This window comes from Chlamydotis macqueenii, chromosome 12 (assembly GCF_036417535.1).
Source record: "Chlamydotis macqueenii isolate bChlMac1 chromosome 12, bChlMac1.mat, whole genome shotgun sequence".
NCBI lineage: Eukaryota > Metazoa > Chordata > Aves > Otidiformes > Otididae > Chlamydotis > Chlamydotis macqueenii.
The window spans coordinates 3,173,214-3,191,401 of NC_141567.1; the positions used below are offsets into that span (position 1 = coordinate 3,173,214).

Here is an 18,188-nt window from a genome sequence, read left to right on the forward strand (position 1 = left end):
ATCTCCATTAACTATTATGATACCAGTGAAGTTTTGCATCTATTTGGGGTTAATTTCTTCACTGCAGGACAAGTAAACAAAAAGCCTTCACTTTTTTGAGAGACTCTCTTACAGTAACAGACCGGCACCAGGGTGAGCCCAGCATCTCCAGAATTGACATGGTTCCAAAGAAATCCCTTTCCCTCCGGCCCTCCCATCCCATTTCACCATGCTGTCCTTCTCTTCTAGCTTCTCCTCGGGGACTCTCGCCTGTCCCCACTCCTTAATCGCAAGCCAGGACGCCCTGCTCCCCACAGCAAAGCCCCAGTTGCCAGTGCCATATGTGTCCTGCTCTCTGCACCATACCCTGCCCCAAAAACGCAGCCCGGGACATGCCGTGAGATAAAAGGCACAGCATGCTGCCTGTCACGTGAAAAACACACCTTTTGCTACATGAAGTGTCTCTGCTCATCCCAGGGATACCAGAAACACTCTTCCTCCCATCTCTACCACAATCAGTGGCATTTTAAATGAGGGCACTAGAATTACACCAATTCAAGAGCTCAGAATAGCAACATAAAATTCCACCTAGAGGAATGTCAATGGTAGGAGACATCTCTACCATTTTCCAAGATTATTCTTTAACAGGCACAAAAAAATTATTACATGTAATGATTTATTAGTTCATGAAATCAGCAAATTAGACAGCCAACAACTGATTTTCAAAGGGACCACACAGAACAATTTACTGTAACGCAAGATAATAAACATGTCCCGAGCTGAATCACTGAATGATGTCGCTAACAGCCTGTCAGAGATATCAGATATTTACAGCAGAATAAGGCACCACATCAGATAAAGTAAAACACATCCTCTCATGGATACAGAAATATGGAAAGGAATCTCTCTGGCTGCGTTTCAAGTCTGGGTGATTTACGTAACTCCTGAGAAAAAGCTTTGTGTGGTGCTAGACCTCTTCTTAAATGGCGCCCATCCACACTGCCGGCGCGCGGGAGGCTCTGGACCAAGCACAGAGTGGCTGCTGCCCAGTCTGAGAAAGCCAACAGCAGAAAATACAGCGGGGAATTGGAAATGTGCCGGTTGTGACACTCAGACAAACCTCTGTCAGTGCGAGAAGTTCAGCAAAGGGCAGATAAAACCTAGATTTCAAGGTTTCATCCAAAACCTACACAACAATAATCCATTACCAACATGTCAAGAAGCAAAAAATAGCATGGACCTCAAGGCTGGATAATGTTTTAAAGACAAAAACACGTAGAGTTATCTAGTAAGCTGGGTAACCTAAACCAAAGGTACATTAAAAATCATTTTGTCTACATGTTGCCATTAAATATGTCAGATCCAAGCAAGTATTTGTGCTGTTCTAGAATTGATGGCTTCATATTGCAGGCTTGTTCATGCAGCTGTTATTGAAAGATGCATTTTTTTTACAAAACATTAAAAAGCAAGTAAACAAACCCACAACTCAATTCAACTCGTGCATGTCATTGTGAAATCATTTTCAATTTCGTGTAAGTGTGCACAGCCTATGATCTATCTGGTTCTATCCAGAATTATGAAATCTCCTTATATTCCCAAGCCGTTCAAGTGGGTCAGCAAGAACATGAACGCTGCGCTTGGGAATTCAGTTCACATTGTGTTTGCTTTGACACCAGTTTGCCCTCAGACAGTATTTAATACAGCTGGTGTTCCTGTTTGCTACGAGTAAGGCTGCAAATAGCAGCTCCAGCAATCTCTGGAGATCCCGCTGAGACATGAGAGCCCAGTAACACGTATCCACAAGTGACCTTAACCTGTATCAGTTACTCCATGGATACGTACAACAGCCCTCTTGAATGAAGGAACCAAGAAAGGTGTTAGAAAACATCTAATATGGCTACACATTTCCAAAATTGGTCAGTCTACCTAACTCTCACTCAGGAGACCAACAGAGGTTGGGTTGAGGAGACCTCCATCATGCTGATGTTGACTTCTAGTACATCTTGGAACCAGTGAGATGCTTCAGAGAAATAACACTGCCAGTATTTCAGAGGGGAAGACTGAGCCCAAACCTCAGGTAACGTAGTGAATGCAACCCAGTGAAACTGCTGGTAAGAAGTTCAATTAAAAAGTAAATTCCTCTCAAATCTACCTGGATTTATTCTTCAAGGCTACAAGCTTGGATGATAAAGGGAACTGCTGAGGAGTATTGGCATCTACGTGCTTTTGACTTACTATGATGTAAGTGTATTAAAATTAGAGATACATAAACCCAAATTTTACACGTTTAAATTTTTTTTTTTAAGTCTCCATGGATGATCGTTCTGGCTAATCAGCGTTGCTGCTTCACACGAATGCAATGCCCAAGCTGGGAGTTCGACCCTGCCACACCCCAGCAGCCGAGGACATTGGGCTGGGACTCTCCCGATGCCATGCAGGGGACAGGACCCAAGACCGGGCCATGGTGCAACTTGCATCCTAGCACGCTGCCACCATCCCCGCCAGCTACAGTCCCCCGCTTTGGGGTCACGGTGGCCTTGTGAAGAGCTGGGCTACCCTTCCATGTCCTCCCTGCCCCGCAGGCCAGGACCTGCCCTGGTCCCTACCCGAGGGGAAGGCGCCATTTCCCCCCCGTACCCCTCTTCCAGTCCCTACCCGAGGGGAAGGCGCCATTTCCCCCCCGTACCCCTCTTCCAGTCCCTACCCGAGGGGAAGGCGCCATTTCCCCCCCGTACCCCTCTTCCAGTCCCTACCCGAGGGGAAGGCGCCATTTCCCCCCCGTACCCCTCTTCCAGTCCCTACCTGAGGGGAAGGCGCCATTTCCCCTCGTACCCCTCTTCCAGTCCCTACCCGAGGGGAAGGCGCCATTTCCCCCCCGTACCCCTCTTCCAGTCCCTACCCGAGGGGAAGGCACCACTTCCCCCCGTACCCGTCTCCTGGTCCCTACCCGAGGGGAAGGCGCCATTTCCCCCCCGTACCCCTCCCAGTCCCTACCCGAGGGGAAGGCACCACTTCCCCCCGTACCCGTCTCCTGGTCCCTACCCGAGGGGAAGGCGCCATTTCCCCCCTGTACCCCTCCCAGTCCCTGCCCGAGGGGAAGACGCCATTTCCCCCACGCCTCCCTCCTCCCCGTCTCCAAGAAACGGGCACAGCGCCGGCCGTTCCGGCGCTGGAGCCGGGGGAAGGGGAAAGGCGAACGGCGGCCGCCCGGCAGCGGGGCGGAGCGGAGCGGCAGGGCTGGGCCGCGGCCCCGGCGGCGAGGCGGAAGGGGCCGGGCGGGAGCTTTCTCCTCCTCGCAGCGGCCGGCGCTCGGCAGCCCCCGCCGGGCATGTCACCGCCCGGCCCCGGCCCCGGCTCGGCGGCCTCCCGCGTCAGGGAGGCGGCGGGGAGGGACCCGCTGGCCGCCGACCTGCGGTGCAGCCTCTTCGCCGCCGCGCTGCAGAGCTACAAGCGGGACTCGGCGCTCAGGCCCTTCCCGGGCCCGTACTCCAGCGGCGAGAGCAAGGACTTCGAGGGGCTGGTGAGTGCCGGTGGCCCTGGCCCGGGGGTGTGTGTGTATCCAGACCGGGAACGCGGTATTATTTCTGCCCACGGAGTGAAAAAACAGCCATGTGAAACGGCCGGATGGATGGGGAAGCCCAGGCCGAGGGGAGAGGGCGAGGTTTCCACCCGAGGTGGAGGGCAGCGGCCCCTCAGGGTTGGGAATAAAGCGGGACGACATGTTTATCCGCTCAAGGAGGCCGGGTTTTAAACTACATTAGGGATTCGGACCCATAAACCCGGACATGGAAACTGCCCCATCCCGCGCTGGGATACAGAGCGCTTTGAGAGCTCGCCCTGCGTGAAATTCACATGAACGTTGAAGGGTTTGTGTTTTACATGGCCTAACAGCCCCTGTGTTTATCCGACTGCAAATACTGCACTGCGACAGGGTGTTTGCTTTGTCTGATTATCCTCGTGTGTACCTTACAGATCTTATAGCTAAGTATATATTTTATAACTTGTCTGGTATTTGTTTTTAGGACAAGCGGCAAACTTTCCCCCACTCTGGATACAAATGTTTGTATCTCAGAACAGAAACTGCTGAACTGCTTTTCGGTTTACAACCTATTAGGGTGAAATATTGTTTTGTTTTCACTAGAGGTCTCTGTTTAATCATAATGAAAAGAAGGAGCTTCTACTAAATGCCTGTCTTGTTAGCTTGCAGACACCAACGCTTTACCCAGCCTGAAAGAACTCCTGGAGTCTGTTCCAAACAGAGAAGAAAGGACCTGGGATTTGTTTAGTTGGATTTTATCATCCAAGGTCTTTGTGATACAAAGTACTAGGAAACAGGAGGTAAGTTTTGAATTGTGAAAGTCTTGATTAGAATTTATCTTTTAAGGCAAACTTGTCTTTCAGAAAGTATTTCTGCCTGCCAGAAGTTAGTTGGTTATTGTGAGAGCTTGACAGTTCAACTTGAATGCATTTTTTTTTCCTGTCTGTAGAAAAGGTTGTTTGTTTTATTTTTTAAAATAAAATTTTCAGGAACACTGGTTGGAAGAAACAGTTATCACTGTCAGTAGCTGATGATGGGCAGTGAGTGTAGTTGGCTGCTCCCACCAGCATAGCATGTACGTGCATGTTCTAGACCAAGATAGTCCAGCTGAGGTGTCAGGGAGCTATCCTGCTTCCCACGGACTGCATACTGCCCCCAAAATTGAAATGCTGAGAGCCAGTGAGATACTTCTGTATCAGGGATCAAAAATAGTTGTAGAGATTAGTAGCAAGATGGAAACAACTTCTGTTTTCACTTTTTTCCCCTTCCAAGCTCATCAGCTGAGTATATCATCACAGTAGCCAAAGTAGAATTGTGATATTATCCTTACAGCAGCAATTAATTTGTAATCACAATTCAGGTGGGTTTTTTTTCAGGAAAGAAGAATTAGGATTTAGCTTTGACAGCAGGAAACTTTCAGAATTTTTACTGTCCAGTTGCTCCTTCTGAATTGTGACAGTGTTGAATTCTAACGCGGAAAGCATAATCCAAATACATAAAAAATATAAAAGGGGACAGTAAGCAAGATTTCCAGTGAGTAATTTAAGCCCATAAACCAACACTTGCGTTTCCTTCCTGTTTTTAAGTATGAGAAGATCCAAGAGCTCACAGGGATGTCAGGATCTGCCGTTCCTGCTCCGGACTACCTCTTTGAGATCATGTACTGCGATCAAATGAATATCAAGTTTGCCGAGACCAAGGGGGAGCGGGACCTCATCTACGCCTTCCACGGGAGCCGCCTCGAGAACTTCCATTCCATACTGCACAACGGCCTGCACTGCCATTTGAACAGGGTGAGGCTCCTGGTGTTCCTGGTGCCGGCAGAGTCTTCTGCTGGTCACTTGCAGCTTCTTTAACATAGACTCACATTTCTTTAGGGATATGAAACGCGCTGATGGTCTTCTACTGCTGTTTTCATGTCAGTGTAGGCCTTTGTGGGTGGTTGTGTTGGATTTTCTAGCGCAGCCCAAGGGTAAAAACAGGAAGTGGCACAAAATCTTCTCCGGTGTGATGAATTACAGCTGTCCTTTGCTTCTTTGTAAGGAAGTGTAATGCCTCTGAAAATGCTGGCCTGTCTGACAGCCTGCAGCTGGGAAGTGGCTGTGCTCTGAGGAGGAGGACAGTGACCCAGGCAATGGAGTGATTTCTTTCCTTCTGCCTGGCCTCAAGTTTAGATCAGCTGAGTTTTAGGTGCTCCTTGCAAATGGAGCCCTCTCTAATTGGCCTGGTTAAGGGAGACATCCCACAGGATTTGCATCCTTTCCGATTTCAAGGGAAAGGCAGTTGGGACTCCTGGCTTTTTATGTCATAGAATCATAGAATGGTTAAGGGTTGGAAGGTCATCTGTAAAGCAGCTTTGACACGGCAACTGCTTAACCTTCCAGTCAACCTGCACCATGTCTTTCCCCTCCACATTCTTTCTGAGAAATGGTTTGTCAGGTACCGTGGACTTACTGGATTAATAATTTTAGCCAGAGTGGCAAATCCTCTGATTCAAAGTTATATTTGAAAGGAATTCAATATTGAAGAGTACTTCTCTCTTTTCTAGTAAAGCATGGATTTAAATGTGAATAAAGCCTTGCCTTGTTTGTGGAGGTTGGATTATCTGAGTGGTGGCAGTCTCAATAAATCAGTGAAATGCCTCTAGCAGCAGTGCAGTCATGTTGATATAAAATTCTTACGCTGGCAAGCTAAATCCAAATCCGGGAAAGCATGACTCTGTCTACACCGAGGTCTGCACCAAGCAGCTAATTTGAGGGATGGGAGGGGGCAGCTGCCCCACCCCAAGGAAGTTGCGCCAGGACAAAAACAGTGCATGGACCAGGCCCAGCACGGATCAGAAAAGCCTTTTAATTTACCTTCAGAAACAGAACTGCCAGTCTGAAAGTAAAGAACACTTGTATGTTGTTTATAGTTTGTGCTAGATGATTTTAGGATGTATTTCTGCTCCGTTTCAGACATCCCTGTTTGGTGAAGGTACCTATCTTACCAGTGATCTGAGCCTGGCTCTCCTTTATAGCCCTCACGGTCTCGGTTGGCAGCGAAGCGCCTTGGGCTCCATCCTTAGCTGCGTAGCTGTTTGTGAGATCATCGACCACCCGGATGTAAAGTGTCAGGTGAAAAAGAAAGGTGAGGCCATTGCAGTAACAACTAGGGGTAGTTCATCTCTTACTTAGCACTTCTCCTATTTCAGTTTTGTTCATGTACGCTATCGTATGTGGAGTGTGGGCATCCTTCTGCAGGAGCTAGCTGCAGACTTCTTTTCTGATTGACCCCTCAAGAGATGCACAACAGTCCCATCATCTGTGAAGCTTCTCTTAAGTTAGTATTAAGGAGTAGAAAATATTTTAGTGGCATCATTTGTTTTTCCTAGTTTCAGTAGTATGATAAAATCACGTTCCATGGTGCCTGATCATTTCACCTGTGATGGCGGAACAGAAGCATCACAGATATATCAAGAATGAGCTGTATTAGGTGTCCGGGGAGCCTCTGCTCAGATTGTCCTTCTCCTTTGACTGCTTCCTGCTTGCAGGGCTCAGTCAGTCCTTTGATGTTGTTTTTCTTGCCCTGTTAATATTAGCAGCTCCTCAAGCACCATGTGGGAGACCCACCTCCTTATCAGCCTGGTCTGGGCTGTGATGCCATCCATTCCAAGGATGACTAGGAGTGGTATAGCCTCAAGCAAACTTTTCAGTCTATTCTTGGATGCTGAGGGATTCAGGGGAATTCCAAGACTAGATCTTTGGTTATCTTATTCCCACGCTTGTGGGTGCATTTGTGTGCATGCACGTTGTTTGCTTTTTTACCGTCACTTGAAGTTGTGCGTCTCTTTTTGCTTTTTTTGTTCCCCAAAAGACCTCTTATTTTCTCTTCCCATGCAGATTCAGAAGAAATAGACAGAAAAAGAGCAAGAGTGAAAAACAGCGAAGGGGGTGACGTACCGCAGAAATACTTCGTTGTCACAAACAATCAGCTTTTACGAGTTAAATACTTACTGGTATACTCACAGAAACAGCATAGGAGGTAATAGTTCAGCTGTCTAGAGTGATGAGCATGCCATGACAGCCAGATAAATACATCTAATTTTTGTAAAACAACAGAAAACAAGCAAGAAACATATGCTGCACTGCCAGAATTTGGTTTTAGTCTGTTTCCTGTGAAGTAAGGCTTACGCTATCATGTTGACACTCCCAGGCTCAGCTAAATTTGCTTTATCACCAGACTTGCAAGCACTTAGTATCTTTGAGAGCTCTATTAATCTGTTTGTGGCAGGAAACAAAGAAGGAAACAACCGAAGCTCTGATGAGAGCAGCTCTTAAAACTAGTTTTAACTCTGCCCTTATCTATCCTAAGTGGCAGCCTTCACCCAGCTAATCAACACGCTTGCACAAGCCAGGCTGTTACAGCTCCAAACCAGTGACAGAGAAAGGTGTGAAAATGGGGAGAGGGGACAGGGTTGTGCATGGAAACTTAGGGAAAAGGGATGGGGAATCAGGCTTTGTTAGTTACCGGGATTGTGGGACAACTTTCTGCTTCTATTGCATTAGCTTAACCATGTAAAATAACAAAACCTAAGATACTCTTTGCCAAGGTGTTCCTGCATCTCTGACAGAATTCATGCGTTTTCCCTTTTCAGGCCTTCTAATCAATCTTCCTGGCTTTACACCCACCGGTTTGCCATAATGATGATGCTGTACCTGCTGCTGCTGATAGCGATAGGGGCCAGCAACTCGCCAACTTTCGTCTACTACTGGCACAGAATGTTTGACTCGGAGAGATGAATCGCCCGAGATGATAAACTGTAATTTTCACCACGTGCCTTAATTATAGCCAATCTGCAATGCACTGCTTCTGTTCCAGAACTCTGAAAATAAAGGTGCCTGGAGCTTTCCAGATCTGTCACCAATATTTTATCATCATGGCATCTTTCCATTTATTCCTGTTTGTGTTTGTTTAATTCATGAGGATGCCCAGCACAGCTGAAAAGGATCACAGTGGTGCAGCTTAGCATGAGCCAATTGTTAAGGGTCCATGGGAAAATGAATGAAATTAATTTCATTAATTAAAATTAATGAAAAATAGGCATGGCAACACTCAGGTGTAGCTATTTTCTGTCAAACTGAGGTGTATTTGCACAAGTTGGAAAGGAAGATTTTTCTGTATGTCAGACAAAGCAACCTGTAGGGAGTCTTACCAGTTGGTTTTCAGAAACTGAATTTAGTGATGTTTAGCACATATCAGTGCAGATGGGATCACTTTTAAAACTAACTGTGGCCAGGAATTTTTATATTTGAGCATCATGATTGTAAGATAATAACAAGAAATAAAACCACCACCAAAATGGAAGAAGTAAAATGGTTTCTAGTATGATTTTTCCCCTCCCATAAAACATTTACATGGTTTCTGCTCTCAGCCGTGATCTACCTTGTCCTTGGTTACTGTGCAGATCGGACAAACTCAGGCCCTTCAGCATCAGTACTGATCAGGATTATTCCTATCAAACTGCCTTCCATTCCAAGTGCTTTGGCTTAACGCTGGTACATAAAACCCCAGTCTCTCTCAGATTCACAGAATCACAGAAGGGTTTGGGTTGGAAAGGACCGTTAAAGCCCACCTAGTCCAACCCCCCTGCCAGGAGCAGGGACATCTCCAACCAGATCAGGTTGCTCAGAGCCCCGGCCAACCTGGCCTGGAATGTTTCCAGCGATGGGGCATCCACCACCTCTTTGGGCAACCTGGGCCAATGTTCCACCACTGTCACTGTAAAAAATTTTTTTCCTTATGTCCAGTCTGGATCTCCCTCCCTCTTATTCAAAACCATCACCCCTCATCCCATCACAACAGGCACTGCCAAAGAGTTTCTCCCCATCTTTCCTATCAGCCCCCTTTAGGTACTGGAAGGCCGCTGTAAGGTCTCCCTGGAGCCTTTTCATCTTAATTAATCAGTTCTAATCTTGAAGGGCATTTTGGGGGCGTGTTTGAAAACACACAGAGGTACACACAAGTTAGTCGTGCAACGTAAACAGGGCAACACTCTCCCCATTCTAAGTCCTTGGCATTTGCTGTTGCTACAAAGCGACCTATGGCTACCCGAAACTGGAAGAGGAGCAAAGGACTGGGCACTGGATAAACTGGATGAAGAGCACAGGGATTCTAGGCAAAGAACAGCCAGACGTGTGCCGCAGCTCAGGCTTGCAGTCTAGCTTTCAACAGTAGACTTGATAAACGCAGGTTTTTGTTGCACAGTGAACCCTAACCACACACACAAAAAAAATCTCATCACATATTTCCAGCAAATGAGTCTGTAATTACTACCTTACTCGTTAAATATTTCAAAGAAAATCTCTTCTTTCTCTGATGTTGTTCTGGTACCTAATTGCCAGAAATAATGACCTGGCAGTCAGGTTTTCTAACTGAAGGCTGAGAACAAGTTCATTTACAGCAACCCCTCTTCTTAGTGGAGGGAGCTAGAAGCATTTCTTCCAGTTAATTTTGCTGCCAGAACAAATTTATTTATTCACCATACAGCTTGCAAAACAAGAACATTATAATCCAATTCCCCATTGCCTTTTACAGTCCATTAATAACGCTCGCTGTTACAGCACATCGCCTTGCTTCGGCCCAAGAAATGCACGTGCTAATTATAGCGTTGATTTGCAATTAAAATACACATAAACTAACAAATTTATCTACTTTATAGTAGTTTGCTCCTTGATATTCCAATGCATCAACTTGGGGTTTGAGACATGGGTGGGGTTCCTGGGAATACGTGCCCATTTTTGGTCCACCTCAGCGCGTTCTATATGATGTTGTGCCGTATTTACGACAGTTTAGGTGTTTTAATGTGCCAGCCAGAAAACCTAGAGGTATTTGATGCTATCTAAAGGGTGTTGGGTTGTTAAAAGGCTTTGTACACCTGCAAAGGAACCGTCTTTTGGAACAGACAGGCTATTGGGGCCCTTTGGAAAAGGAGGAGGTGAAGAAGCGGTTGTGGGATGCACGCGGGGAAAGGCGCAGACTGGGGAGGCCGCGAGTCAGATGAAAGGAACAGATGGGGGGGGAATGCAGCGAGGTTTTGAGGCTCTCCTCTTAGGGTTTCTTTGCACAGGGAAGTTTCTGAAGAGCGAGCAAAAGGAATGAACACATAGCGACTAGTGCCTGCCCTGGGCTTTTATTTGGCTTTAAGCCCTTCAGCTGAGCTCGCTTCCCAAGTGTGGGGCCATAGCATCCGTGTAGGAACTAGTTCCCAAGCTGGTCTTCTGCACCATCTTCTCTGTCCCCAGAGAGGAAAAGTATTGCAGTGTGCTCTCACGGTCCAGCATTGGACACACACAGTCCAGCACTGTGATTAAATCAGCAGGTATCAAAAAAAAAAATTCATCTTTTTCTGCTTTGAACAGTTTAAACAGATCCATAAGGAAGAGGTGGCTGCAGGCAGGGGCCATGTCCTGACGGACACATCTCGAGTGTCCCTCAGAGGGCTCGTAGCCCCATCCCTCACGCTCCCAGACCTGCAGGGATGCTGCGCACAGCCTCCTCGGTGCTTCAGCTCCACACCCGCGGAGCAGGGTAGCGTTGTCCTCAAACAACGGGAAAATAAATACATTGTAGGTGTTCAGATTCCACCTTAGCAGGCCAGCAAAATACTTCATATCCTACTCCCACGCTTGTTTTCTGTGCTCCCTGCTGATTTCAGCATGTGTTTCCCAACGTGGCGAGGTGCAGTCAGCTGAATTAACGCGAGCTTTGTGCTGGGTAGCCGACAATATTACGAATTAACCCAAGGTTCACGTTAACCTCTTCAGCCGCTTGTGTGGCTCTTTGAGCACGCACAGTACTGTAAAAACGCTGATGGGGAATGAATCTGAATTTCCCCCCGAAGAAGAGATCGCCGCGTCTGAAGCGGGCAGCCCAGGGTGAGGTCGAAGAGTTGTAAAATACAGAGCTACCTGTGCTTATTAACGATGTTTGTTACGTTACTGCAGTGAATATTAAGGAACTGTTATCGACTCAGACAAGAAGAAGCGTGGCAGCCGGTGTTTCCTGGGGGAAATGGGCAGATTTTGGGGAAGTGGGAGAATTTTCCTCCCATGAAGGGAAATAGGTAATGATATATACGTGGAGAGGTCTCAGGAGCCAGCTGAAGAGGAGGAAGGTGCTGTCAGAGACCGAGGGTTTGACACAACGTGGGGAGAGAGGGAACCACCGCAGAAATCGGGATCATCCCCGTGGTGGGGAGGAGCGAGGCTCTGGGTTTCACGCTGAGCGATGCAAAAATCTTTTGCTCTCTAAAGTACGAATGGCTTTAATAAACGCAGAATCAGAAATGTGGGGACATTCAAACCAGGCCTGGGCTTCAGTCTGCCTCCAGCAAGACCCAGACCCAGGCTGATCCCCAGGAGGTGCCGCCCGCCTGCTTGCTCCCCCTTCCCACGTCCACGGGGCATGCGGCTTGGCAGCAGGCTCTTGTAAGTGACATTTTCATTCTGTCATGAAAGCTGTCACTTTGGGCACCTTGCCCACGCTCCGTGCTTCCCAAAATGTCAGTTTTGAGCACTGGTAACGGGAGGGATGGTATCAAGAGGCAGGCAAAAGAAGCAGCCTTGGAGTGCCTGCGAGCATCCCGAGGGATGTGCCGTGCATCCCCCAAGGAGCGAGGTACGTATCCTTGCTAGCATCCCAGCTTTCCTACTCTTCACCTAAAGCCAGACCTATTTTTGCCCTCTCACCGTACCCATGGGGTGTAAAGGTGGTGGGTCCCTCCCTACAAGGGAAAAAATGCCTCCTGCTCCTCACAGGAGATCTCCGAGTCTTCTGCTGCTGTGCGAGAGAGGACAAGTGGCCTTAAGTGTGCGAGCAACGCTGGACCTGTTCTCTCCCACTCAGCAGAAAGCAGATGAAAAATGTTTTCAGGAGATTAAAGATGCTTTCCTGCTTATTTGAGGCTTGCCCGAAAACCAACACACCTTCAAGGTCTGCCTCCCGTTAGCCATCATCAGTGATATAAACAGAGACCAAATGAGTGTCTGATGAATAAATTAGCTTCCCTACCGCAAGCCATTCCCATCACCTTACAAGAATTTTTTTTTTTTTTTTTTGCACCAGTCAAGCCAAGCCAGCCTGGCAGCTGTGAGCCCTGCTCCCGTTAGCATTACGTAATTAACCACGAGCAGAACGAGGCCAGGAAAGCCAAACTCCGATTACGCATCTTATTGGAGTCTGGAGGCTTCCTGCTAATCCCCACCAGCCAGTCTGGGCTCCTGCAGCTCCCGTTGAATGGTTTTTTTCTCTTTGGGTAGCACATTTAGCATAAATTATAGTAGCACAGGGACAGGCAAGTGCTCAGCGCCCATCCACAGCCTGGCACCACCCTGAGCACCGTGGCTTCCCACATCCTCGCTGCCCAGCCTCAGCCAACCTGCAAACACCGCTTACCACCTCTCCCATTTTAATAATTTCTTAGCTGGGGCACAGGGAGACCAGTCCAGACCCTTTTTGACCGATGGGGCTTCACCCCCTCATGGAGACAGGGTCCTCATTGCCCAAAGGAGGTTGGCTTTCCTGGGAGGTGACATCTCCCAGCTTCCCTATGCACACAACCACAGCAAGTCAAGAATTGTTTTAAAAACAAAGCTCTTTCATCCTGATAAAGTCCAGATGCTCATTCAAAGCTGCAGCAGCCACAAAAATGCCCAGGGAATCGCCTCCTGCCAAGTCCAGAGCTCCTGAGCTGCCCAAAGATTCCACAAAACCAAAAAATAAACCACCTGGCTCAAAACTAAATTTCTCTTCAAAACCAAAATGTGCATTTAATGACAATCGGCAGAGAACAGACAAAGAGATAATCCACTATTTGTAATGACGCAGAAAGGAGCAACGCAGCTGAACAAACCCACCTCTTCAACCCACACACAGAGAAGAGGCCTCCACCTTCACAAGCAACTTTGGTGAAAAGCAAAATAAAAATCCATTTTACTCACCACAGCTCAGCCAATCCCTCCAGCAGCCTCCCTTGCCCTCACAGAGCAGACAAAGAGCACCAGCACCCTCCCGGCCCTCAAAGCTGCTGCTGAGCCCCTCACCCACAGGTGCTTCCCATCACCTTCCTCATTGGGACACCGTGGGCATCACCTGTGGGGTGGCTGGACCCGCCCTGCTGGGGCAGAGACCAGGTGCTGGTGTTGGGTCCAGCCCTTAAGGCAAAGCGATGATGGGGGCAGCCCGGCACTCTGTCTGCGACCTGCCAGCTCACGCCGTGGGACACGGGGCAGGGACAGTCAGGAGCGGCTGGGCAGTTTTGGGTCTGGTTCTTGCTCTCTGCTTACCCCAAATGTGCTCTCTCCTGGTCAACCCTGCGTCCCAGAGAGCTGCTGCCTAAGGATGTGTTCCTACCACCCCTGCATGCCAGAACAAGGCAGCAGGGACTGGCTTTACTTCTGGCTGTGTCCAAAAGGAAGAAGAAAGCCCATCCCATCCCATTCCATCCCATCCCATTGTGATTCTTCATACCCCTCTTGCCCCTCCATCCCTGTACCACCTCATCCCTCCCCACCATGGAAGCAGCCCAGGGCGACTAAAGCCCCGTAAGCCGGCAGACATGGTCCTGGGCCATGGAGGAGCCAACCTGTCTCCTCCTTGTGGTCAATGCTGGAAGTGTGGCAGATGCTTGATCCCAGAATCAGGGCTAGAGCATGCGTAGGGTACAAAAAGGACAATTTTCTAGTTGTCACAGGGGTGCCAGAATATGGAGGAATGACCATAAATACACCTAAATGTTTTTCACCCTGAATACAGGCAGGAGACACGTTCCCAGTTTCCGGCCAGAGACCCTCACCCACCAAAGCTGGGTGGCAGACCTCCATATGACGGTCTCCAGAATGATCCTATGGGACAAAGCAGCCCCCAAAGCTGTGCCTCCCATCTCTGTGAGGGTACATCTCTTCAGCAGACCGTGTTGACAGTTGTCCCATTGGAGCCTCCTGACGCCACCCCACCGTTTACAGCACCGTCCTTGATATTCTTCTCTGAGACTGAGACAGGTTTGTGTCTCTCGTGTCTGACAAGGGCTGTTTCAATGCCCCTGAGACACAACTGCACATCCTCCCGAAAGGAGGGGGTGTAGAGTCCGTAAATGACAGGGTCGGTGCAGGTGTGCAGCAAGCCAAAGAGAAAGAAGCTGTGGTTGACATACTCTGGCATCTTATGGATCATGGCTGGCTGGAACCAGTACCACAAGCCCAGGAGGTAGTATGGGGTCCAGCAGATGATGAAGGTGGCAACAATCACTATGGTCATCTTGAGAGTCTTCATGCGTGCCTTGGAGATGTGGTCATTTTGATTTCTTATCAAACCTGCCAAGGAGAGTCAAAAGGAGAGCTGGAGACGGGAGAAAACCAGGAGAACATAACCATCCATGACTGTGCTTCTGCCAGAGGGGACACCATCTCATGGTCTGGTCCATGGCCCAGAAGGCAGCAGAAGACAGCAAGGAGGCAGGTCAAGAAGTTTGCATAAAACCCTTTAGTTGGGTTACCCTTCAAAGGACGTTGGGACAGATCCAACAATGCTCCAGGCTGGAGCAGGTTCAGTCCACCAGTTTGTGGTGGAGACTAAAGGGCTGGGACCTGCTTACCTTTATTGATCTTTAGCTGCTTACTGATCTCCCAAATGATCCGGATGTAGCAAACGATCATGACACTCAGGGGGGTGATGTAGAGGGTGGTGAAGGTGAACATGTTGTAGAGGGTTTCCTCCCAGTGCGCTCGGAAGCTCCCGTGAGTAACGCACTGGGTGAAGTTCCCTCCCGGGACCGTTTGCAGGTGGAAGAGGAAAAGCTGAAATGGAGAACCAAATAATAACTGAGAGAGGCTTTGGACCAGGGCACTATGTCCTGCAGATGCTCCAGGCCGTGCATGGAGAGCACCTCCCTGCCGCTGTTGGACTGGGAGAGGCGCTCTGAGCCCCTGACCCATGGCTATGGCCAGGACGGATGGGATCTGACGGCTGTGAAATCCCATTTTCTGGCCATACCACATGTTATTTTGGTCAGGAACTGCTCAGGTTTGCCTTGGTCTGCTCCAGTATGTTTCGCAGTGGTGCAGTGATGCATTTTTAGGGGAAGAAAACCATGTGCATGAGGAATAAAAAATAGAGGACACAACGTTTTCCCAGCCCTTAGCATCACACGCTGATGGTGTTGCAATGAACGGGTGCTCTGGGGAAGGTGCAAAGCAGCGCCGAGAACCCAACGCAGCAACGACACCACTTCGCTCAGCAAAGCCAGTCTGGTGGTGGTGGAGCCCATGGATTGGGATGAACTTGTTTGGTCTACTGGGATGGGGAAGCCCTTCTCCAAAACCACCCCAGCCTGGGCAAACCACATGGGGAGGGCACCGAGCCCTACCTGAGGTGAAGCCAGGAGCACGCTGCCGGCCCAGGCAGCACGGAGCAGCAGTCCGTTGCGGCGGCGAGCGCGGGAGAAGGGATGGAGGACGGCTGCATGCCTGTCCAGGCTGATGACCACCAGCACCAGGGCGGCCGCGTACATGGCAAAGAGCTTGAGGAAGTTGAGGAGCTTGCAGGAGATGTCCCCTCCGTACCACTGCACCGTCACGTTCCACACCGCGTCCAGGGGCATCACTGCCACCGTCACCAGGAGGTCAGCTAGCGCCAGGCTGAGGATCAGCGGCCGCACGTGGGATTTCCTCCTCTTCCTCAGCAGGCTGCCGAGCACCGCTGCGTTGCTGCCCGCCGCCAGCAAGAAGAAGACGGCTGTGACGATCACGCGGACCCTCGCCGCTTGCGTGAACTGGGGCTCGACCCAGTGCTCAGGGCAGCCAGCGGCTGAGACGTTGGCATCTCCCTCTGTGGTGGGGTGGTGAGGAGATGTGGGGAGATGCTCCTCCTCACTCATCCCCTGCCAAAACGCAAGTGAACCCTCTTTTAGGGGCTGTGTCTTGTGCCACAGCTTCAACACAAGGAGAAATGGGGAGAAGGTGGGATCTGCACCAGAGGCACCAGCATCAACCTGCCAGTTCTGGCCTGTCCCCTCCGTGTTGGCCATTTTGCCAGCCGCGCTGACACTGTCCAGCTGCCCTCTTTGGCTAACCTCTACCGTAGCTACAGCGATTGCTCACACAGACGTGTATTTTTAGCTCTTTGTGAGGCAGTTGAGCAGCTGGGAAGCGAGAACGGTGGCCAGGACCACGGGACGAGCCGCTGCCTGCCAGTGCCCGGCCAGGAATGGGTCACACCGGAGCTGGCTGAGCCTGTGCCGGGGCAGCCATGCTCGGTTCAAGGACTCGTCCTTCCAAAGGGGCTTTGCAAACAGGGCTCAGCTTTTTAGAAACCCTACGGCACTTTCCATTAATGTGTTAAACCTCAATGGTCCACCTCCATCTCCAGCGCCGGATCCGGGGCTGTGGGTGGGAGCAACTGGGGGTGGCCAAGAGGTGAGAAGGGGGATCCCTCCCTGTCCAGGGAATGACAGTGGCTCTCGGGAGAGAAGCACAGCGGCATTTCGGAGCCTGGACCTTCCCAGGACTGAGGCAGCACAAGCTCAACACCTCCATCTCTTTACCTTTGGGAGGTGAAGCAGGAGGAGGAGGTGAAGGCAGAAACACCCACACGGCGGGTGGCGAGGGGGCGGTGAGCATGGTGGTCCCTCCGGGCTCGATTTAATTGCCCTTTGTGCCCAAGCACAACTAGCTTGGGGACAACTCACGTTTCAAGGGCAAATACGTCCAACTCTCGGGGACATGAGCTGTTAACTGTCCCAGCTGCAGGTAGGGTACGTCTCTTACCATTCCAAGCATCTTCTGGTTTGCCGATAGCAAAATAAAGCATTCCCCACCTTTGCACAAATAACACGAGCAGCAGAGAGCAAATCTGTCTCCCCAGCTCTGCGGGACGGAGATGCCGACAGCTCGCCAGCAAGCCACCCTCCCCCAGCCCCTCAAAGCGAGCCCCCTTGCTGCCTTCGCCCCCATCCCTCCCCAAAAACCAACCCAAGAAGAAAGCAGCAGAAAGAAAAAGCAAATAAAAAGCACCAAGCTGCTTGCTGCCGGGCTGGGAGACACAAAGAGAAACCCGTGTCGAGGTCCGGATGGGTCCCAGCTGATGGGAACGTACCTGGCATACGCATGCCCTGATGCCAAGACAAGATGCTCCTTGCTTTCTCCCACCGCCGTGATGCTGAGTCAGGTTGCTCCAGCGCGTCTTTGCATCACATCCCTGCAAGAAAACCCTTGAAACAGCAAAATTTCCCCTTGCCGGCGGCCGAGCTGCGAGCTACGCTGTTTTTAGCCCAGGCGTACGCAGGCATCTGGAGACGGCAGCGCTGATGCAAACATCCCCTGCGCCGGCAAACTGGGAGCTGGACGCGCGGAGGTGGGCACCCACGGGCAGCCTGGCTTGGGCAGCTGCTGGTGTTTCACCCCTAGACAGGGGCTGGCACCCCTGTCCTTGCGGGCTTAACGAGCTGCCCGATTTCAGGCTTAATGAGCAGGCAGCGGGGACGATGACAAAGCCGCCGGATTGCAAGAAACAGCCAAAATTCAAGACGTTGTGGCCAAATGTGGCCCCATCAGGGATAAGTGCCAACCCTTCCTGCATCAGTTTTCTATAAATACAGGAAAAATGAGTTAATTATCCCTGGAGTTGGTGATGAGCA

General features: G+C 50.0%; 2 protein-coding genes across 3 annotated transcripts; one reads left to right on the forward strand and one right to left on the reverse strand.

The window, feature by feature from the left end:
- Positions 1–3,237: 3,237 nt before the first annotated feature.
- On the forward strand, positions 3,238–8,872 carry PARP16 (poly(ADP-ribose) polymerase family member 16). 2 transcript variants are annotated; one of them, XM_086757640.1, is made up of 7 exons: positions 3,238–3,499; positions 4,002–4,094; positions 4,180–4,317; positions 5,104–5,310; positions 6,475–6,646; positions 7,399–7,540; positions 8,154–8,872. In XM_086757640.1, the coding sequence occupies exons 1-7, from the start codon at positions 3,308–3,310 to the stop codon at positions 8,296–8,298; spliced, it is 1,089 nt and encodes a 362-aa protein (XP_086613766.1). In that variant the 5' UTR covers positions 3,238–3,307; the 3' UTR covers positions 8,299–8,872. The 2 variants fall into 2 exon arrangements, with proteins under 2 accessions (XP_086613766.1, XP_010124084.2); XM_010125782.2 differs by lacking the exon at positions 4,002–4,094 and having other exon boundaries at positions 3,239–3,499.
- A 5,586-nt stretch (positions 8,873–14,458) lies between these two features.
- Positions 14,459–16,430, reverse strand: LOC104481774 (gonadotropin-releasing hormone II receptor). Its single transcript, XM_010123084.2, has 3 exons — positions 15,921–16,430; positions 15,150–15,351; positions 14,459–14,868 (listed from the first exon to the last, which is right to left on the reverse strand). Exons 1-3 carry the CDS (start codon positions 16,428–16,430, stop codon positions 14,459–14,461), a joined length of 1,122 nt encoding a protein of 373 aa, XP_010121386.2.
- Positions 16,431–18,188: the final 1,758 nt, after the last annotated feature.

Bases quoted from the DNA above. Each gene is read 5' to 3' on its own strand.
- PARP16 (XM_086757640.1), top strand. From the start codon at position 3,308: ATGTCACCGCCCGGCCCCGGCCCCGGCTCGGCGGCCTCCCGCGTCAGG. The intron at 4,095-4,179 runs GTGAAATATTGT...CTGTCTTGTTAG, and splicing joins TCGGTTTACAACCTATTAGG to CTTGCAGACACCAACGCTTT. The intron at 7,541-8,153 runs GTAATAGTTCAG...TTCCCTTTTCAG, and splicing joins TCACAGAAACAGCATAGGAG to GCCTTCTAATCAATCTTCCT.
- LOC104481774 (XM_010123084.2), bottom strand. From the start codon at position 16,430: ATGAGTGAGGAGGAGCATCTCCCCACATCTCCTCACCACCCCACCACA. The intron at 15,352-15,920 runs GTAGGGCTCGGT...TCTCCATTTCAG, and splicing joins TGCTCCTGGCTTCACCTCAG to CTTTTCCTCTTCCACCTGCA. The intron at 14,869-15,149 runs GTAAGCAGGTCC...TCTCCTTGGCAG, and splicing joins GCAGCTAAAGATCAATAAAG to GTTTGATAAGAAATCAAAAT.